The sequence below is a fragment of the Triticum aestivum genome, chromosome 2D, assembly GCF_018294505.1.
Source record: "Triticum aestivum cultivar Chinese Spring chromosome 2D, IWGSC CS RefSeq v2.1, whole genome shotgun sequence".
Classification (NCBI taxonomy): Eukaryota; Viridiplantae; Streptophyta; class Magnoliopsida; order Poales; family Poaceae; genus Triticum; species Triticum aestivum.
In genome coordinates this window covers 143,513,662-143,536,593 of record NC_057799.1, presented here as the reverse complement: position 1 = coordinate 143,536,593, position 22,932 = coordinate 143,513,662, and the positions used below count along the sequence as shown (strand labels likewise).

Sequence of the window (22,932 nt, the reverse complement as noted above, 5' to 3'; positions counted from 1 at the left end):
AAAAGAAAAGGTTAAGGTGTGCGGATCCAGGGTCGGTCGAGCCGCACTGTGGATCACGAGCTAGCTATGCCTCCATCGATGCCCATGGAATCTTGAGTGCGTAGTTGTGTACGCGTGGTACGAATGCCGCCATTTGATTGGGACTGGGACGGAGGCCAAATTGCTAGTTAAGCTCTTGACGAGCGGGGTTGTCTTGCTATAGAATAGTCCAGACTCTCTTAATGGTGTCTGGGGGCCCGGCCGCCGAATTATGGTTTTGCTGGAAAAGGCTGCGTTGTACTTCTGCTGCTAAGGCCGTGGTATGCTCCTCGGTACGGAGGCAGCGTTCCGTATTTCCATTGATTGTTATGATGCCACGTGGTCCAGGCATCTTGACCTTGAGATAAGCATAGTGAGGTACCGCATTGAATCGGGCAAATGCGGTTCGTCCAAGCAGTGCGTGATAGCCGCTGCGAAAGGGGACGATGTCGAAGAATAACTCCTCGCTTCGGAAGTTGTCCGGAGATCCAAAGACGACTGGTACGTCTCCAACGTATCTATAATTTTTTATTGTTCCATGCTATATTATATTCTGTGTTGGATGTTTAATGGGCTTTATTATACACTTTTATATTATTTTTGGGACTAACCTATTAACCGGAGGCCCAGCCCAAATTGTTTTTTTGCCTATTTCAGTGTTTCGCAGAAAAAGAATATCAAACGAAGTCCAAACGGAATGAAACCTTCAGGAACGTGATTTTCGGAACAAACGTGATCCAGAGGACTTGGAGTCCACGTAAAGAAAGCAACGAGGAGAGCACGAGGCAGGGGGCGCGCCTACCCCCCCCCCCCAGGCGCGCCCTCCACCCTCGTGGGGCCCACGTTGCTCCACGGACGTACTTCTTCCTCCTATATATACCTACGTACCCCCAAACCAACAGAAGCATCCAAGAAAACCTAATTCCACCGCTGCAACCTTCGGTACCCATGAGATCCCATCTTGGGGCCTTTTTCGGCGTCCTGCCGGAGGGGGCATTGATCACGGAGGGATTCTACATCAACACCGTAGCCCCTCCGATGATGTGTGATTAGTTTGCCTCAGACCTTGGGGTCCATACTTATTAGCTAGATCGCTTCTTCTCTCTTTTTGGATCTCAATACAAAGTTCTCCACGATTCTTGTGGAGATCTATTCGATGTAATCTTCTTTTGCGGTGTGTTTGTCGAGACCGATGAATTGTGGGTTTATGATCAAGTTTATCTATGAACAGTATTTGAATCTTCTCTGAATTCTTTTATGTATGATTGGTTATCTTTGCAAGTCTCTTCGAATTATCAGTTTGGTTTGGCCTACTAGATTGATCTTTCTTGCAATGGGAGAAGTGCTTAGCATTGGGTTCAATCTTGCGGTGTCCTTTCCCAGTGACAGCAGGGGCAGCAAGGCACGTATTGTATTGTTGCCATCGAGGATAAAAAGATGGGGTTTATATCATATTGCATGAGTTTATCCCTCTACATCATGTCATCTTACTTAAAGCATTACTCTGTTCTTATGAACTTAATACTCTAGATGCATGCTGGATAGCGGTCGATGTGTGGAGTAATAGTAGTAGATGCAGAATCGTTTCGGTCTACTTGTCGTAGACGTGATGCCTATATACATGATCATACCTTTCCTCTTCAAGGGAAAACCAACGCAGTGCTCAAGAGGTAGCAAGAAGGATTTCTGGCGCTGTTGCCGGGGAGTCTACGCACAAGTCAAGACATACCAAGTACCCATCACAAACTCATCTCCCTCGCATTACATTATTTGCCATTTGCCTCTCGTTTTCCTCTCCCCCACTTCACCCTTGCCGTTTTATTCGCCCTCTCTTTTCCGCTTGCTTCTTGTTTGCTCGTGTGTTGGATTGCTTGCTTGTCACGATGGCTCAAGACAATACTAAATTGTGTGAATTTACCAATACCAACAACAATGATTTTCTTAGCACTCCGATTGCTCCTCTTACCGATGCTGAGTCTTGTGAAATTAATGTTGCTTTGTTGAATCTTGTCATGAAAGATCAATTCGCCGGCCTTCCTACTGAAGATGCCGCTACCCATCTAAATAGCTTCGTTGATTTGTGCGATATACAAAAGAAGAAAGATGTGGACAATGATATTGTTAAATTGAAGCTATTTCCTTTTTCGCTTAGAGATCATGCTAAAGTTTGGTTTTCGTCTTTCCCTAAAAATAGCATTGATTCATGGAATAAGTGCACAGATGCTTTTATCTCTAAGTATTTTCCTCCCGCTAAAATCATCTCTCTTAGAAACGATATAATGAATTTTAAGCAACTTGATCATGAACATGTTGCACAAGCTTGGGAGAGGATGAATTTAATGATACATAATTGCCCTAAACACGGTTTGAATCTTTGGATGATTATACAAAAAAAATTATGCCGGATTGAATTTTGCTTCTAGAAATCTTTTAGATTCGGCCGCGGGAGGCACTTTTATGGAAATCACTTTAGGAGAAGCTACTAAACTCCTAGATAATATTATGGTTAATTATTCTCAATGGCACACCGAAAGATCTACTAATAAAAAAGTGCATGCGATAGAAGAAATTAATGTTTTGAGTGGAAAGATGGATGAACTTATGAAATTATTTGCTACTAAAAGTGTTTCTTGTGATCCTAATGATATGCCTTTGTCTACTTTGATTGAGAATAATAATGAATCTATGGATGTGAATTTTGTTGGTGGGAATAATTTTGGTAACAACGCATATAGAGGAAACTTTAATCCTAGGCCATTCCCTACTAATTCCTCTAATAATTATGGTAATTCCTACAACAACTCTTATGGAAATTTTAACAAGATGCCCTCTGAATTTGAGACTAGTGTTAAGGAGTTTATGAATTCACAAAAGAATTTCAATGCTTTGCTTGAAGAAAAATTGCTCAAGGTTGATGAATTGGCTAGGAACGTTGATAGAATTTCTCTTGATGTTGATTCTTTGAAACTTAGATCTATTCCACCTAAGCATGATATCAATGAGTCTCTCAAAGCCATGAGAATTTCCATTGATGAGTGCAAAGAAAGAACCGCTAGGATGCGTGCCAAGAAAGATTGCTTTGTAAAAGCATGTTCTTCTAGTTTTTATGAGAATAAAGATGAATATTTAAACGTTATTGATGTGTCTCCTATTAAATCTTTGTTTTGCAATATGAATCTTGATAATGATGGGACTGGATATGAGCCACCTTTACCTAGAAGGCGTCCCAAAAATTCGGAGTTTTCAGATCTTGATGCAAAAATTGGTAAAAGTGGGATTGAAGAGATCAAAACTTTAGATATTAATGAACCCACTATTTTGGATTTCAAGGAATTTAATTATGATAATTGCTCTTTGATAGATTGTATTTCCTTGTTGCAATCCGTGCTAAATTCTCCTCATGCTTATAGCCAAAATAAAGCTTTTACAAAACATATCGTTGATGCTTTCATGCAATCTTATGAAGAAAAACTTGAGTTGGAAGTTTCTATCCCTAGAAAACTTTATGATGAGTGGGAACCTACTATTAAAATTAAAATTAAAGATCATGAATGCTATGCTTTGTGTGATTTGGGTGCTAGTGTTTCCACGATTCCAAAAACTTTATGTGATTTGTTAGGTTTCCGCGAATTTGATGATTGCTCTTTAAACTTGCACCTTGCGGATTCCACTATTAAGAAACCTATGGGAAGGATTAATGATGTTCTTATTATTGAAACTAGGAACTATGTGCCCGTAGATTTCATTGTTCTTGACATAGATTGCAATCCTTCATGTCCTATTATTCTTGGTAGACCTTTCCTTAGAACGTTTGGTGCAATTATTGATATGAAGGAAGGGAATATTACATTCCAATTTCCATTAAGGAAATGCATGTAACACTTCCCTAGAAAGAAAATAAAATTACCTCATGAATATATTATGAGAGCCACTTATGGATTGCCTACCAAAGATGGCAATACCTAGATATATCCTTGCTTTTATGCCTAGCTAGGGGCGTTAAACGATAGCGCTTGTTGGGAGGCAACCCAATTTTATTTTTAGTTTTTTGCTTTTTGCTTCTGTTTATGAATAAATATTTTATCTAGCCTCTGGTTAGATTTGTTTTTATGTTTTAATTAGTGTTTGTGCCAAGTTAAACCTATAGGATCTTCTTGGATGATAGTTATTTGATCTTGCTGAAAATTCCAGAAACTTTCAGTTCACGAAAACAATTGTTAAAAATCACCAGAACGTGATAAAATACTGATTCCAATTGCAGCAGATCAATAAAAAAATTCTAGGTCTTCCTATTTTGGTAGATTTTTTTGAGTTCCAGAAGTTTGCGTTAGTTACAGATTACTACAGACTGTTCTGTTTTTTGACAGATTCTGTTTTTCGTGTGTTGTTTGCTTATTTTGATGAATCTATGGCTAGTAAAATAGTTTATAAACCATAGAGAAGTTGGAATACAGTAGGTTTAACACCAATATAAATAAATAATGAGTTCATTACAGTACCTTGGAGTGGTATTTTGTTTTCTTTCGCTAACGGAGCTCACGAGATTTTCTGCTAAGTTTTGTGTTGTGAAGTTTTCAAGTTTTGGGTAAAAGATTTGATGGATTATGGAACAAGGAGTGGCAAGAGCCTAAGCTTGGGGATGCCCATGGCACCCCAAGATAATTTAAGGACACCAAAAAGCCAAAGCTTGGGGATGCCCCGGAAGGCATCCCCTCTTTCGTCTACTTCCATCGGTAACTTTACTTGGAGCTATATTTTTATTCACCACATGACATGTGTTTTGCTTGGAGCGTCTTGTATGATTTGAGTCTTTGCTTTTTAGTTTACCACAATCATCCTTGCTGTACACACCTTTTGAGAGAGACACACACAAATCGGAATTTATTAGAATACTCTATGTGCTTCACTTATATCTTTTGAGCTATATAGTTTTTGCTCTAGTGCTTCACTTATATCCTTTAGAGCACGGTGGTGGATTTGTTTTATAGAAACTATTGACCTCTCATGCGTCACTTATATTATTTTGTGAGTATTAAAACAGCACGGCAATTTGCTTTAATTATAATATCATGAGAAATTTGATGCTTGATAATTGTTTTGAGATATAAAGGTGGTAATATCATAGTTCTGCTAGTTGAGTAATTGTAAAATTGAGAAATACTTGTGTTGGAGTTTGTGATTCCCGTAGCATGCACTTATGGTGAACCGTTATGTAACGAAGTCGGAGCATGAGGTATTTCTTGCTTGTCATCCTTTGTGTGGCGGTCGGGATCGCGCGATGGTTAACTCCTACCAACCCTTCCCCTAGGAGCATGCGTAGTAGTACTTTGCTTCGAGGGATAATAAATTTTTGCAATAAGTATATGAGTTCTTTATGACTAATGTGAGTCCATGGATTATATGCACACTTACCTTTTCGCAATTTTCTAGCCTCTTCGGTACTGTGCATTGCCCTTTCTCACCTTGAGAGTTGGTGCAAACTTCGCCGGTGCATCCAAACCCCGTGACATGATACGCTCTATCCCACATAAACCTCCTTATACCTTCCTCTTGGGGATGTGTGTAGCATATATCATGTTCACCGTTTTGACCTGAGGGGGAAACTTCTTCTGTCCCCCTGTGTTTGGCTGTAGGGGCTCCTCGTCATCGTCCTCACTCTGCGATCCCTTTTCCTTGTTCTCGGCACTTAACTTGCCAGCTTGCTTAAAAACCCAACAATCTCTGTTGGTATGATTGGCTGGTTTATCAGAGGTGCCATGGATTTGGCACGGACGATCGATTATGCGATCCAAGCTTGATGGTCCCTGATTGTTTCTTTTATATGGCTTCTTCTGCTGACCGGACTTGGAACAACTGAATCCAGCATTGACTATCGTGTCATCAGTGTTGTCACCATTACTTTGGCGTTTGTGTCTGTTACGTCGGAGCTTGTCGTTGCTATTTTTGGCCTCGGAGGTGCCCGTGTCACTTGTTGTATTCTTCCTGCGGGCCAGCCAGCTATCCTCTCCCGCACAGAAGCGGGTCATGAGTGCCGTGAGGGCTGCCATGGATTTTGGCTTTTCCTGGCCGAGGTGGCGGGCGAGCCATTCATCACGGACGCTATGTTTAAAGGCCGCTAGGGCTTCGGCATCCGGACAGTAGACGATCTGGTTCTTTTTAGTTAGGAACCTAGTCCATAATTTCCTGGCTGACTCTCCAGGTTGTTGGACTATGTGATTTAAGTCATCGGCGTCTGGTGGCCGGACATAAGTACCTTGGAAGTTGTCAAGGAAAGCTTCTTCCATGTCCTCCCAGCTGCCAATGAAATTTTCAGGCAGACTGTTTAGCTAGTGCCGAGCTGGCCCTTTGAGTTTTAGTGGGAGGTATTTGATGGCGTGAAGATCATCCCCGCGGGCCATGTGGATGTGGAGGATGAAATCCTCGATCCATACCACGGGATGGGTTGTTCCATCGTATGACTCGATGCTTACGGGTTTGAATCCTTCTAGGAATTCATGATCCATTACTTCGTTAGTGAAGCAAAGAGGGTGTGCGGCGCCTCTATAGCGGGCCGCATCGCGACGTAGCACTAATGGAGTCCGTCTGCAGTTTTCGGCCCGGGCGTGACTAGGTTTGTCACGTCCGAATAGATAGCCGTCCTCGCGTGTCAAGGCACGTCCTCGCAATCCGTAGATCGATCTTGTATGTCCTGCTCTACTGTCCAGGTCTTGACGAAGGTCGTATGTATGACCCCAAACTGTTTTGTCTCTATTTTTACGTGGTGGTGAGGCAGGCTGCTGTTCGGCCTGAGTTGCCGCCCTATCCCGACCACGTGGTGGAAGGTCCGCCGCACTGTCCCGACCGCGTAGCAGTCGATCAGCCGCATTACGTGAGGGAGGTATGGGCTCCGGCGCCTCTTCGTCGAACTGAGGTAGTAACCTTCGCTTCGGGTAACTCTTGGCTGGGCATCTGAGGCCGTATTCTTCGGCTGCCAGGACATCAGTCCATCTATCGACGAGCAGATCTTGGTCAGCTTGAAGCTGGTACTGCTTCTTTTTCAGGCTCCTTGCGGTGGCTATTAGCTGGCGCTTGAAGCGCTCCTGCTCGAGAGGTTCCTCAGGCACGATAAAATCTTCGTTGCCGAGGCTTTCCTCATCCTCAGAGAGTGGACGATAACTACCGTTCTCCGAGTCGTTGGGCCTGGCCTGTTCGTCGGGGCTAGTTTGCCCGTTTTCTTGATCCTCCTGCTCGGACGTGACCTCAGCAGGGTCTTCATTGTTTTCGGCATCGTCCGGAGTATTATTTTCTCCGGTGCCAGTATTGCTATCTTTGGAATGATGTGACTTAGAGCGGCGCCGAGGACGCCGGCGTTTTTGCTGTGTCTCAGGAGGTTTATTCTCAACTGGATTTTCTTTGTCATCATTGTTGGTTGTTTTGGGTGTGTCCACCATGTACACATCGTACGAAGAAGTGGCCGTCCAGCGTCCAGTGAATGGCGGACTTTGATTTTGCTCCTCATCAGCATCGTCGTCAATACCGTCGATGTCTTCAGAGTCGTAATCAAGCGTGTCAGTTAAATCCTCGACTGTGGCTATGAAGTGGGTGGCGGGTGGAAAACAAGATTCTCCATCATCAGCCCCTAGTTCGAACCGAACATAGTTCGGCTGTGAGTCCCCCGCCAAGGACAGGTTCTTTAATGAGTTTAGCACGTCGCCCAAAGGCGAGTGCTGGAAGATGTCTGCGGCGCTGAACTCGGAGATCGATAAACGATCAAGTTCGGCATCCGCGGACTCACATGGTTCGGAACTTACACCCAGAGACGAGTCCGGAGTTCCGGTGACACAAATATTGTGTGAGGTTAAGTCCATGTGCGGCTCCAACGCTGGGGAATCTGTGGCCTCCATGGTGGGTTGAGCCTCCCGTCCTCGGATGGTGCGGTATGCTCCGGATCTAAGGCTAGAGCAGTTATAGGAGCTATCTCCTGGATGCGGTCTGACGACAGATTTAGGTCATGTTCATCAAGGTGACTAGGAGCGGTTGCCGCGGTCTTGAATCCGGCGAAGATCAAATCTCCACGGATGTTCGTGACGTAGTTCAAGCTCCCAAATCTGACCTGATGGCCAGGGGCGTAGCTATCGATCTGCTCCAGGTGGCCAAATGAGTTGGCCCGCAGCGCGAAGCCGCCGAACACGAAGATCTGTCCGGAGAGGAAGGTTTCTCCTTGGACAGCATCATTGTTGACAATTGAAGGGGCCATCGAACCTTTTGAGGACGGCACAGTGGAACTCTCAATGAAAGCACCAATGTCGGTGTCAAAACCGGCGGATCTTGGGTAGGGGGTCCCGAACTGTGCGTCTAAGGTTGATGGTAACAGGAGACAGGGGACACAATGTTTACCCAGGTTCGGGCCCTCTCTATGGAGGTAATACCCTACTTCCTGCATGATTGATCTTGATGAATATGAGTATTACAAGAGTTGATCTACCACGAGATCGTAATTGCTAAACCCTAGAAGTCTAGCTTGTATGACTATGATAATGAGTATCTCCCCCCTCCGGACTAAGTCCTCTGGTTTATATGGACACCAGGAGGATCTAGGGTTACACAAGGTCGGTTACAAAGAAGGGAATCTACATATTTGGTTCCCAATCTTGCCTTCCACGCCAAGGAAAGTCCCATACGGACACGGGTGCAGTCTTCGGTCTTCATGTCTTCACAGCCCATCGGTCCGGCCCATGGCTAACAGGCCGGACGCCCGAGGACCCCTTAGTCCAGGACTCCCTCAGTGTCATCTCCTTCGAGGGAAGCGACAATCCTGCAAATGTCGATCTCGGTGTCATGGATATTTGGGCTCATGTGCATGACCTTCTATCTGAGCTCATGACAGAGGATATGGATTGGACTCTTGGAGAACAAGCGGGTGAGGTGATAGCGGTTTCTCATTAACAAGGTGACTGTGGAAAAAATTGCGTGCGTGTGTGCGTATGTGTGTGGGTGTAGAGCACCTGCTGCCCAAACCTCTTAAATGCATTACGGCCTTTACTCCTTTGGGTAGTAAAAAATGAGTTAGAATCTGATGTAAAGTATGAAAATCACCACAATATTGTGTGTGTTGTGGGTTTGTAGGCCAGTCTCTGGAGCATTTTTGCGGCATTCCAAAGGACGATAGGAAGGCAATCTACCCCAACAATCTTCTTGTGGAAGCCTACTGAAAGGAACAAGGCATGAAGACATGAGCTCTGAATTTTGGGAGACTTCCCCGAAGTGGAGATATTCCACTTGCTTGGAAGACAACACCAAAAGTAAGAGCTCGCTTTGTCGAGCCCAGCCCCTTCAATTAGACTTCCACATGAAGACTTTTGGGGTAGATAGCCTTTCTCTTGTCATTTGGAATGCTACAGAACTGCTTTGAAGAGTGACTAACTAATCACAACAAGTATAATACATTGACAAATTTTCATTTTTACATCAAACTCTAACTCATCTTTACTACCTAAAGGAGTGAAAGCCACTTTGTGTCTAAGAGGTTCGTGAAGCAAAATTTCCACTCGAACACGTAAAAACGTTTCCAGTATAACCTTATTGCGATGAGACATTGCAATCACCTCTTCCAATTGTTTTGCAATAATCTAGCCCATATCCTCCATCATGAGTTCAAACGGAAGATCACACACTTGAGCCAAAATGGCCATGCCGTCGAGATCGACATCCGCCAGATCTACGCTGCAATCAAAGGCGGCGGAAATGACACCCTCTGGTTTGAAGTGCCATGGTTGTGCCTTGAGCACGAAGCTTCGGCCTCCATAAACGGAGAAGTTGAGGAACCTCCTATCCTTGCTTGCCACCTACTGGATGATGACCACACCTTGCATTCGCCACGTCGAAGCACGTAGCCCATTGATGATAGTCCTTGGGTTCACCTGGAAGGGAGAGAGGAGCCGCCAAATCACCAGTGACAATTAACGGATTTCTGAGCAGCGTCCATGTCGATGACGAGTGGGCGCACATCGCCCCATTTTTCCCGAGACATGACTTTCTCCTTGCGAAGCAGCAGCGAGGGAGCCAAGAGAGTGATTTCCCCATCCTTGGTCGTTGGCTTACGCAGACCCTCCGCCACTACCATCTCAACTCCGCCTCCTTCTCCTTCCCGTGAATAGCACCCACCTCCATCTCCCGAATCTGCCTAGCGGACAAACTAGCTATGGACAACTTGCTAGATGATCTGCACAAAGCCAAGTCGTAGGATGCCTGAGTAGTGGAAGAACAGATAAACAGGGGATGGGGATTGAAATAACTAGCCCTTTCCCAAAATTTCTCACAATCTGAAATCACAATCATAGTCTCATCAATACTAGTAACCACGGATCAATCCGCTTCTTCTCCCTCCTAGCGCCAATCATGCTCGATCCCTTTCGTCTGTCTAACCCTCACCCCGTGTGCTTTCTCTTTTGACTGTTGGCCAGGGCAGAAACGGGGCGTGGTTTGGCGTTTCGGTGTTCACCAGCAACGCCACGGTCTGTGGCGTTTCCAAAAAGGGTCGGATTGTGAAATAAATTCGTGGAGAGTTCATTTTGTGCTGAAGTGTTCTGACAAGCTCAGAACAATGATTTTGGCCCTTTGCTTGCGCACACATTTGACACTTAGACCCTATAACTTATTTTGGCTAAGCGCGTCATGAAACCAAAAATAATATGATAAAGTCGAGAATGCTAAACATTTGATTCATTCTCGTTGCTAACAAGATTAACAAATTAAATGAAACAAAAATCTAATAAAGATAGCAGAACAAGCCTCCACACCCATAGCCTTTACCAATAAACTATCCATACTTGCACACTACAATTTATATTGGATTCAAAGACTAACTTAAAGCCATCCTGATACAACAGATATCTGCTAACGAGATTTTTATTGATGGAGGGGACATGTTTCACGTTCTTCAGCGGCATTGATCTTTTCCAAGTAAACTTCAAATTGACTGTATCAACAACATTAACATAGTCATGTGACACATTCCCCATCAGACAAACGACGCCTAACATCCCAATAAGTGGAAGATTTCAACACTCACATGAACATTAGCTTTCACGTCAATCCACCATTCAGCAAAATCACATACTGAAAAAAAAATATGGAAATTACCATACATCGTTGTCTTCATCTCAATATCGTCAATAATAACATCAGTGGTCTTGCCGCTTTTCCCATGATGTTGCCAATCATGTTGTCGGTGCCTAGAATCACACATCACACATGGCATACTAATTTTGTCTTATCAGTCTCCTTGAAGTTGCTAGACCGTGAGCCCTTGTTCTTGCCTTCAAACTTGCCATTGCCCTCATATTTGTTCTTATTGAACTTGTGGGACCGCAAACTATTCTTTTGTACTTTGAAAAACCTATTCCTTTGTACCACATTGGCACTAGAATTTTCTTCATTGAGTAGAGCACATGTGTCTTTTGCCCTCGCCTATTCTTGAGCATTAAGAGTCCCAATGAGATTCACAACGAAATAATCATGTCTGTGTTTCGGGAAAGTGGCAAAATTTCTCAAGGAGGGAGGAAGCTTGGCAAAATAATTTTTTCTGGCAACACACAAGAGAAGTGCTCATGTTCCTTGGCAAGTGACTCTCATTTGCCTGCTCAATAACTAAGCAGTGATCGATCGATTTGTAGTCATGATACGGCTCCATGAGATACAACTCACAACCTACATCCGAGACCCAAACTTGGCGTGGTCCCACCTATCTCTGCTATTAAATATAATCATGTAAGGATTGACTATATTTGTCGCCAAGAACGATAAGAACAGTACCTTTGAAGAGGTTATCAACAACCTCAGACGCTTCCTCCTGTTGAGAAGTAAGCGTGCCTTCAGGTTTTCCCTTGGAGGCATGAAAATAGTTCCTGGCTGTTGGCCAAAGCATAGTCCTTGTGCACCACTTCTTGTAATTCACACCCTCATGTACACAAGGTTTGAGGGCTGCAAAGCCAATTGATGAAAAACTGCCCATATTTTTTTCTGGGGGATTCTTGGAAATATGATTTATATTATTAGAATTAATCCCAAAATAAAGTAGACAATGCAACAGGAACCTAATATACAAAATAATCCAACCACTACTAGTGCTCAACAATCTAGATTTGCAATTTGGTAGATAAGGAAATTATAGCATTGCCAACATTAACACCAAAAGCAGTCCCTAAGAGAGGAATAAGAACACATACGTGGCACATGAAGAAGAAGCACCCTTGGTAGCAACATTGGCAGCAATCATAACGGCCACAACGGTGGCATCGTTGGAGCCATTTGAAGCCATGAAGACGAAGTAGACAATGTCGAGGAAGTGGACGAATCAACGAGTAGTCAGGTGAACACTCCCCAAAGCGTTATCAACTCTCTCCCGTACGGTTCGAGTGGTCCTCTCTCTCTCTGTGTGTGGATGTAGGAGTGACTCCTTATATACTTGAGCGGTCAAAACTGAACCATTGTAGAAGATGAAAGGAGAGGAGCAGGCCATGAAACTGCTCGGATTAATCTTCTTTATTTTTTGCGGGGGGATTAATCTTCCACTATCACACAAAATGTTTCGACTTCTGTCACACACGTAAAAAAGAAGACGCACACACTTGGCAAGGGCTCAAGCCCATCTTATTTTGTTCACAAAACACGGTGTGCGGGGCGAGGCGGAAGAAAATGCATGTGTATGTATGTTCTTCTCAAACTCTTAGCGGTAGAAATAAATTTGTCGAAAAATATACCGGTCTAACTCCATTTCGAGTAGCAATATGGGCTAAAGTTTCACCTAGAAATTATTGAATTTGCTTAATAGTCCCGACCTACATAGTTCCAACAATCACTTGTGTGCAAGGAGGATTCTCCGAATTTCAGAAGGAAAGCAAAGCATTCACGGGCCAGACTTATTTTGATATGATAGCATGTTTCCTGCAGTATGTACAAAGCACGGCACGGCACGCAAGACAAGCGTGTCACATGAGCGGCTCGTCGACCAAGCAGCAGCAACATAGCGCGGCGAAACTGCAACATCACACAGGAAAACAGGCACCAGGAAATTAGATACGTATATATGTCCCTTCGTAGAGGATGAAACTAATTTATTAAGGTGGTCCGTTGATTGATTAGCATCTTACAATCCTAATATGAAGCATGTTGTGGACACCGGAGGCTTACGAGGAGGCTCCTCCTCCTCCTCGCCCTTGGACGGAGGCATCATCGGCCCAGGAGTTCCTGAAAATAACAATTGGATGTTGATTCAGATTTTCCTAAAAACTGCGAATTATGCGAGTCAGAAAAAAAAATGGCTTTAAATTGGGACTCCACAACAAATCTGATGCCACATTTTTTTACCATGGTAAATCAAACGTTTTTCAAGACAAATTATGTTATCCGAGGATGACAAGTTTAATTGGCGAGCTTGAAAAATCGACCTCAGTTCTTTTTATCAGAAATTTGTCATGCTTGCAAACTAAATTTTGCCTTCATCGCGCCAATACAATGCCATGAAAAATGACATATTTGCCATGCCTAAAATCTGATGTCATTTTTTCAGTGTTTCCGTTAAATTGTGCCTGCAAAAATTTCAGTTGCATTGCATTCATGGATAATTCTATTTTTCTTTAGGGGAGAGGGCCCTGTACTGGCTGGATCCATGGCCATAATGAAACCACGGGAACACATAGATAATATGCAAAGGTTGGGGTAGAGATCCGGAATGGTTACCTTGTTCCCTGTCGCGACGGTAACTGTCCTGATCATGATGCATTTTGCGGACAATGTGGTAATGGATGGATTATCTCTCGACAAAAGGGAATGGCCGAGGGATGATGGATTGTCCTATCTTTCTACAAATGGAATGGGAGGAGAGGATGAATTGCTGTCTCTCTACAAATGAAATGCAAGATCCCTCACAAAAGAAAGAAAAATGCAAGAGGCTGGATCATCTGTCAACAAATGAAATGGGAGAGAGGTTGAATTATCCCTTGATAACAAATGAATCGAGAAACGGAATCAATCATCTCCCAACAAACGGATCAATAAATGAATCTCTCTTCTTCTTTTGCGAGGGGAGGATGAGTATCTGTCGATCAAGAAATGAGAGAGAGAGAGAGAGAGGCGAGGAGGAGGAATGGTAGATCCAGAAAAATGGTACATCCAGAAATATCTTGTGGACGAAGCAATCGATTTGTTCAAAGCAGTAAAAACCCAAAAATAGGAGTAACGGCGCATTGAACACCCGGAAAGCTCCAGCTGTCGGTTACGACGTTTGTTTTTTCAGAGGTTATATCAGTTCTTCGAGCTGCCGGCTACGACGTTTTTCAGAGGTTGCATCGGTTCCTCGAGCTGTCGGCCACTCCAAATCACGCACTGCGGCTCAGATATTTCGTTTCTTTTCTTTCTCTCATTTCGGGACAGAAGTGAAAGAAACGGGAGCACTCTGTCTCTCCCCACGCTACAACGATACAGGTCCGGCGACAATGCATGATGCAGACTGCAGATGCACACGCCCAACCTGCACTTTCACGGCGAAAGTTAAGTTGCGTGCGGTCATGCTCATGCGTGCTTGCCACGCGGTTCACCGGTTGCTTAGCCATCGCTTCTCCGCACGTTTCTACGATCGTTGGGTGTGAAAAGGCAGCCTTCCTTTCATTCTTGTCGTTGTTTGTTTCGTCCTCTCTCTCTCTCCGTGTGTGCGTCGCGCATGTGATTAGATAAACTTTCTTCTTCTTGGTGCCGTTTTTTTAATGAACCGACACAAATCTTAGCGGCCGATGAGTTCCTGGTGATGGTGGAATGTGGGGGCACCCCACGATTCGCCAAAAAGGAGACAGAATGAGATACGATACGACCGGCCGGGCCGCTCTCATGAACGGATTACGGATGGATGTATGTATGCACGGGGTAATTTGGCAAAAGTCCATGGAAAATACTTACGTAGCTGATAATAAATAATATAATTCACAATTGACAATGGAAACGCGATTAACATGTACAGACTAGAGAGCAAGCATGCAGACTAAGCTAGCTACCTAAGCCGTGCATCCCCGGGCCGGGCAGGATGCTTATTGTCTCCTTCAAATTGAATCCTACTAGTAGTACAAGCTGATAATAGATAGATCGTTCGTTCGGGATCATGGCCTCCATGATCGAGATACGTGCCGCGTGTTTGGGATTTTCAGTACAGTCGCACGTTTTCAGCGCTGGATCCCTCCCTCTCTTCAGGCGAGTCATGGCGTCAGTCATGGGTGTGGCAGATCAGTTGCAGTTGGCGTAGCATGTTCTCTTCTCACTCGAACAACTTCCTGCCGTCGCTGTCGAGGCGCGTGTAGCCGAGCACGCAGTTGGCGTAGGCCACGTTCTTGAGCGCCTTGCCGTGCCACCTGCCGACGGCGGCGACGCCGGTGCGGACCGTCTTGAGCAGGCAGTCGGCCGTCCTCACCACCCTCCGCACGCCCGTGGGCAGCGACAGGTAGGGCGCGTTGAAGAGGTGGAACTCGAGCGCCGCGGCGGGGTTCTGTTGCTGCTGCTGCTGCTGCGGCTGCGGCTGCTGCTGCTGGCGCGACGCCATGAGCATCCTGCCGACCTGGCGCGCGAAGCCGGCGCCGAGGGAGTGGCCGCAGAGGCACACGTTCTCGGAGCCGAACCTGTCGATGGTGGCCCTGAGCGCCTGCAGCGCGCCGTGGAGCCTGGCGGAGCCGCGGAGGCTGTTGCACGCCAGCAGGCGCAGCTCGTCCTCCACGTCCCGCCGGATGGTGGGCGCGCGCAGCAGCGTGCCCCGGAACGCGATCACCGCGCTGGGCGCGCCGGTCGGCCTTTCCTCGGCGCTGGCGCCGCGGCGGTCGAGCAGGTGGCGGTCCTCCCACTCGAAGATGGCGCCGAAGACGGAGCCGTCGCGTTCGTCCACCAGCTCGTGCGCGAGGCGGTAGCTGAAGGGCTTCCACCACTGCTGCGCCACCTCCGCCGCGTCCCTCCGCTCCTGCCTCTCCAGCTCCAGCAGGTACACCGCCTCGATCAGGCTCGCCATCACCATCCTCCTGTAATCGTCATCCCTCCTGCAAACCAAACCAACAGGGAACATGAGACACGCATTCCTCGACGCAAGCTGGAAGATCGGGCACAATAGGGAAGATCGGGCACATGCTTACCAGCTGGTGTGTGTGAGCTCTCTCCATGAAGTCGAGCAGGGCAAGTTGTCACGCACCCCCATCTCCGCCATGCGCTAGAAGCTGAAGGTCGAAGCTACTTGTTGCTGCTTGCTCTGCGTCTCGTTGCTGCTTGGTTGAGTCGAGTGTGGAGGATGTCGTAAGGAAAGTGTGTAAGGGGAGGCCGCAAATATATACCGGGGACGGGAGCCTCGGGCTCGCAGGCAGCCTGGCAGGATCTTTCTCTCAAGGCAGGGGAGGGACGGAAGGTGGTGTACGGGCAGGAAGGAAGGAAGGATTGGGCCGAATTTGCTAGCCGCTAGTGGAGCGAAGGCATAGTTTAATGGCGGGAATAAAGGCGACCCACCGGAGAACAAAGAGAACAAAAGATCGCTATAGGGGGTAGCCAGCTCGCGCTTTCCAGTTCCCCGCAACTTGACTGAATCGGAATTGGGGGCGATCGATCGATCGATCTCAGACGGATGGCAGCCGTGCCGCTGCTGCCCGCCAGTTGCTTGCTGCCTGCGAATAGTTGCGCTCCAGGCTGTGAAAGGGCGGGCGCGGATCGGGCGGACTCCGTCGATCGCAAGCTTTAGGGGAGCATATATTCCGTCGCCCACGGCCTGCCTAAATCAGCCTGGACCATGCATGGATGCACATCACCGTCGTCGTCCCTGCGGGCGGGCGGACGGAGGTGTCCCTCGCTAAGCATCGAATCTCGTGGCGGGCTCCGCGCGCTGTACTTGTGCGGGGTATTCATTGTGTGCGTCGTGTGTATGACAGGTTGGGTTAGGCGGCCCGACGCGTCGATGGCCGCGGGGACAGGGTGCGTGGGGGGTGGCTGTCGTCAGGGGGAAGGCTGGTGACACCGGTGGTTGATCAGGCGCCATGGTTAGCCGGTGATTTGGTCACGTTTTGTTACGCTAACCAGGGGAATTTGTTCCCTCGCGGGTGTGGGTGTTGGTGTGGCTAGTGCGGTCGTGCTCCGCGTGTCCGGTTCGTCACACCGAGGGGTGGTGCCGCGTTCGTTTTCCTGATAATCTGCTGCCGGGGAGCTTATATATAATTGTATATAAGTTGGAACATCTTTTCGTGTACTGGGGTCTGGCTGGACTGGACGGTATGGATCGACGATCTGCGTGCGTAGGTTAAGGTCAGCTATTGCAGACGTCGGGTCACCTTGCACTCATTGCCAAAGAAATGTTTCTTTTACGCCCCAAAATTCGTATGAATGTTCTATGTTATATATATAATCTAACATGTTGGTACCAAACTCCAGTGGTGTCAAATCATGTTGTCATCCTGAGTTCTCTTTACTTACCGAGCCGCTCGCTCGTGTGAAAGAAACCTTAAGACTCGGTATGGTTTGAGGGCTATCCCTTGGGTGGCTGGGGATAGCCGGTTTTTAGGTGGCTGCTAGGTGTTTGATTTACAGTTTGAATGCCTGAGGATAGCCCAATTCGAAGAATATCTGCTAAAAAACAGGCGGCGGCTGAATGCGGACAGACTCCCGCCTTCCCCTCTTTCCCAACTATCCTCACCGTCCTCCATCCATTGGTCTAGACGAGGGAAGTAGGCTAGGCGGTTGGGGGTAGCCCTAACCATTCTACCTATCCCCCGAATCAAATACACCCTAAACATTTTTTTGGACCCGGAGTTGATAAAAAAATCATTGGGAAAAGAGAGGAGAGACCCTACATAATGCATGATCAACGAACTTGGCGCCGATGCTTGTCAGACCTAGTGTCAATATATACACCGTTATAGCTCAAGGTGGAACAAGGAAGGGAGATGAGGATGACGAAGATCTAGGTTTAAAATGTGTCAATTTCATATGCATTCCGCCCAACCTCCCCCAGATTAGCATATAGTGACCATACGACTAGTGCTATTTATATGCAAAATGATTACATGATAACTTGACGGAAGGAAACTATGCAGAAGCTTTGCAAAACTTTTAGGAAGCTATGCGGCTAGAAATCTATCCCTATGATCGAAGTTATATACACTATAACATAGCGGAAATCCAATTTGGCTCCCGGGAGCACGTACTCCTGCGCGCTAAAAATATTTTTTGAAATGTCGAAAAAATTCCAACAAATTTTTTATGTATTCGTAGTCACATCCAAATGCTACCTGCTAAGTTTTAGCCAAAAAGATTAAACAGCTTGGCCTATGCAAAAATAAATAAAAAATTGAACACTAAATGTTACCCAAAAATATCACCCAAATTTGTTTTTTTCATCGACGGAACACTACTGCTCCGTTTCGCATGAAAATTGTCAAGCATGCTTGCGACACTAACACGAACATCCACAAAAAAATTAGAATTTTTTGAAAACATTTTACCACTTTTTTAAGGTACTGTTCATCCAGAAGCAAATGCTCCCCGGAGCCAAAACGCCTCCCATAGCATAGGCCTTACACAAACAAGCAATGAAGGGCATACAAAGGCTTTGTAATATTAATTTCAGACACTAAAGTGAAACCCCTTCTTACCACAAGCTTTTAATAATATGCATGTGACATGTCAATACATGCAATTATCTCCACTATAGAAAGAGATAGACATTATTCTCGGCACACAAACTGTGGAGGCAAATGATGGCCTGCAAGTGCACAAAGTTCAGTTGTACCCTTTGTACTGATCCCACAGGGAGCACAAAAAATAGACTTTGTCTCTTGTAGTGGTTTATGATGTTGTGCGTGCAAATTAGTTGCGATCCAATTCAAAGCGAAAATGGAAGTTTGAAATGTTGCAAGGTTATTGTAAACACACTAATAAAATGCACTAGTAAAATAAAAGAGCGCAAGACGTCAAATAATGGTTGTTGGAATCGATATGGCTTCTGTATTCCCCACTAGTATGTTATATGTAAAGCGACCTATGCCTAAGCATAATTTGAAGTTCGGATTCCTAAGCCCCTTTATATATTTCTATAAGTGGGCGGAACCAAGTACAAATACGTGCATATATGCCATAGCCTCATATCACATACGCCACTGCTGTTCATCCCCACTCTAGCTACCGAACGGTGATTACGGGTTTCCCATGGATATAGCTAAGGTGGTCCCCGTTTATCCCCTATTGCCATGATCAGGGAAGGTGGGAGATAGGTATAGTCACTACAAAGCTCCGCAAACCCACCATCACATAATCAGCAATGACCTTTGGTCCAAAGTGTGCTACTTATGTGTTGGGGAACGTAGTAATTTCAAAAAAAATCCTACGCACACGCAAGATCATGGTGATGCATAGCAACAAGAGGGGAGAGTGTTGTTCACGTACCCTCGTAGACCAAAAGCGGAAGCGTTAGCACAACATGGTTGATGTAGTCGTACGTCTTCATGATCCGACCGATCAAGTACCGAACGCACGGCACCTCCGAGTTTAGCACACGTTCAGCCCGATGACGTCCCTCGAACTCCGATCCAGCCGAGTGTTGAGGAAGAGTTTCGTCAGCACAACGGCGTGGTGACGATGATGATATTCTACCAACGCAGGGCTTCGCCTAAGCACCGCTACAGTATTATCGAGGTGGACTATGGTGGAGGGGGGCACCGCACACGGCTAAAAGATCAACAGATCAATTGTTGTGTCTTTGGGGTGCCCCCCTGCCCCCGTATATAAAGGAGCAAGGGGGGGAGAGGCGGCCGGCCAAGAGAGGGGCGCGCCAGGAGGAGTCCTACTCCCACCGGGAGTAGGACTCCCTCCCTTCCTTGTTGGATTAGGAGAAGGGGGGAAAGAGGAGGAGGAGAAGAAGGAAAGGGGGTTATGCTTGAGAGACATCATAGATCGCACCATATCAAGTAAAGTACGATTACGACGTTCGGACACACCATTACGCTGTGGTGTTCCGGGTGGCGTGAGTTGCGAAACTATTCTGCATTGTTTCAAATGAAGACCAAACTCGTAACTCAAATATTCTCCTCCACGATCAGATCGTAGAAACTTTATTTTCTTGTTACGATGATTTTCAACTTCACTCTGAAATTCTTTGAACTTTTCAAATGTTTCAGACTTATGTTTCATTAAGTAGATATACCTATATCTGCTTAAATCATCTGTGAAGGTGAGAAAATAACGATATCCACCACGAGCCTCAATATTCATCGGACCACATACATCTGTATGTATGATTTACAACAAATCTGTTGCTCGCTCCATAGTTTCGGAGAACGGTGTTTTAGTCATCTTGCCCATGAGGCACGGTTCGCAAGTACCAAGTGATTCATAATCAAGTGGTTCCAAAAGTCCATCAGTATGGATTTTCTTCATGCGCTTTACACCGATATGACCTAAACGGCAGTGCCACAAATAAGTTGCACTATCATTATTAACTCTGCATCTTTTGGCTTCAATATTATGAATATGTGTATCACTACTATCGAGATTCAACAAAAATAGACCACTCTTCAAGGGTGCATGACCATAAAAGATATTACTCATATAAATAAACAACCATTATTCTCTAATTTAAATGAATAACCGTCTCGCATCAAACAAGATCCAGACATAATGTTCATGCTCAACGCGGGCACCAAATAACAATTATCCAGGTCTAAAACTAATCCCGAAGGTAGATGTAGAGGTAGCGTGCTGACCGCGATCACATCGACTTTGGAACCATTTCCCACGTGCATCGTCACCTCGTCCTTAGCCAATCTTCGCTTAATCCGTAGTCCCTGTTTCGAGTTGCAAATATTAGCAACAGAACCAGTATCAAATACCCAGGTGCTACTGCGAGCATTAGTAAGGTACACATCAATAACATGTATATCACATATACCTTTGTTCACCTTGCCATCCTTCTTATCCGCCAAATACTTGGGGCAGTTCCGCTTCCAGTGACCAGTCTGCTTGTAGTAGAAGCACTCAGTCTCAGGCTTAGGTCCAGACTTGGGTTTCTTCTCCTGAGCAGCAACTTGCTTGCCGTTCTTCTTGAAGTTCCCCTTCTTCTTCCCTTTGCCCTTTTTCTTGAAACTGGTGGTCTTATTGACCATCAACACTTGATGCTCCTTCTTGATTTCTACCTCCGCATCTTTTAGCATTGCGAAGAGCTCGGGAATCGTCTTATCCATCCCTTGCATGTTATAGTTCATCACGAAGCTCTTGTAGCTTGGTGGCAGTGATTGAAGAATTCTGTCAATGACGCTATCATCCGGAAGATTAACTCCAAGTTGAATCAAGTGATTGTTATACCCAGACATTTTGAGTATATGCTCACTGACAGAACTATTCTCCTCCATCTTGCAGCTGTAGAACTTATTGGAGACTTCATATATCTCAATCCGGGCATTTGCTTGAAATATTAACTTCAACTCCTGGAACATCTCATATGCTCCATGACATTCAAAATGTCGTTGAAGACCCGGTTCTAAGCCGTAAAGCATGGCACACTGATCTATCGAGTAGTCATCAGCTTTGCTTTGCCAGACGTTCATAACATCTGGTGTTGCTCCTGCAGTAGGTCTGGCACCCAGCGGTGCTTCCAGGACGTAATTCTTCTGTGCAGCAATGAGGATAATCCTCAAGTTACGGACTCAGTCCGTGTAATTGCTACCATCATCTTTCAACTTTGCTTTCTCAAGGAACGCATTAAAATTCAACGGAACAACAGCACGGGCCATCTATCTACAATCAACATAGACAAGCAAAATACTATCAGGTACTAAGTTCATGATAAATTTAAGTTAAATTATCATATTATTAAAGAAGTCCCACTTAGATAGACATCCGTCTAATCCTCTAAGTGATCACGTGATCCAAATCAACTAAACCATGTCCGATCATCACGTGAGATGGAGTAGTTTCAATGGTGAACATCACTATGTTGATCATATCTACTATATGATTCACGCTCGACCTTTCGGTCTCCGTGTTCCGAGGCCATATCTGTTATATGCTAGGCTCGTCAAGTTTAACCTGAGTATTCCGCGTGTGCAACTGTTTTGCACCCGTTGTATTTGAACGTAGAGCCTATCACACCCGATCATCACGTGGTGTCTCAGCACGAAGAACTTTCGCAACGGTGCATACTCAGGGAGAACACTTATACTTTGATACTTTAGTGAGGGATCATCTTATAATGCTACCGTCAATCAAAGCAAGATAAGATGCATAAAAAGATAAACATCACATGCAATCAATATAAGTGATATGATATGGCCATCATCATCATGTGCTTGTGATCTCCATCTCCGAAGCACCGTCATGATCACCATCGTCACCGGCGCAACACCTTGATCTCCATCGTAGCATCGTTGTCGTCTCGCCAATCTTATGCTTCTACGACTATCGCTACCGCTTAGTGATAAAGTAAAGCATTACAGGGCGATTGCATTGCATACAATAAAGCGACAACCATATGGCCCCTGCCAGTTGCCGATAACTCGGTTACAAAACATGATCATCTCATACAATAAAATTTAGCATCATGTTTTGACCATATCACATCACAACATGCCCTGCAAAAGCAAGTTAGACGTCCTCTACTTTGTTGTTGCAAATTTTACGTGGCTGCTACAGGCTTAGCAAGAACCGTTCTTACCTACGCATCAAAACCACAACGATAGTTTGTCAAGTTGGTGTTGTTTTAACCTTCGCAAGGACCGGGCGTAGCCACACTCGGTTCAACTAAAGTTGGAGAAACTGACACCCGCCAACCACCTGTGTGCAAAGGACGTCGTGAGAACCAGTCTCGCGTAAGCGTACGCGTAATGTTGGTCTGGGCCGCTTCATCCAACAATACCGCCGAACCAAAGTATGACATGC

General features: G+C 45.5%; 1 protein-coding gene and 1 long non-coding RNA gene across 2 annotated transcripts; both read right to left on the bottom strand.

Moving 5' to 3' along the window:
* Positions 1-12,224: 12,224 nt before the first annotated feature.
* LOC123049075 (uncharacterized) lies at positions 12,225-14,276 on the bottom strand. The gene is made up of 3 exons (XR_006423438.1): positions 13,738-14,276; positions 13,149-13,245; positions 12,225-13,035 (listed from the first exon to the last, which is right to left on the bottom strand). It is a non-coding gene; the product is annotated as an uncharacterized lncRNA (long non-coding RNA).
* A 678-nt stretch (positions 14,277-14,954) lies between these two features.
* LOC123052246 (GDSL esterase/lipase At4g10955) lies at positions 14,955-16,903 on the bottom strand. The gene is made up of 2 exons (XM_044475369.1): positions 16,161-16,903; positions 14,955-16,067 (listed from the first exon to the last, which is right to left on the bottom strand). The coding sequence occupies exons 1-2, from the start codon at positions 16,229-16,231 to the stop codon at positions 15,302-15,304; spliced, it is 837 nt and encodes a 278-aa protein (XP_044331304.1). The 5' UTR covers positions 16,232-16,903; the 3' UTR covers positions 14,955-15,301.
* Positions 16,904-22,932: the final 6,029 nt, after the last annotated feature.

What these genes read in the sequence shown, in the direction of transcription:
- LOC123052246 (XM_044475369.1), bottom strand. Translation starts at nt 16,231, where the DNA reads ATGGCGGAGATGGGGGTGCGTGACAACTTGCCCTGCTCGACTTCATGG. An exon ending in GAGCTCACACACACCAGCTG is followed by an intron (nt 16,068 to 16,160) that starts GTAAGCATGTGC and finishes TTTGGTTTGCAG; the next exon opens with GAGGGATGACGATTACAGGA.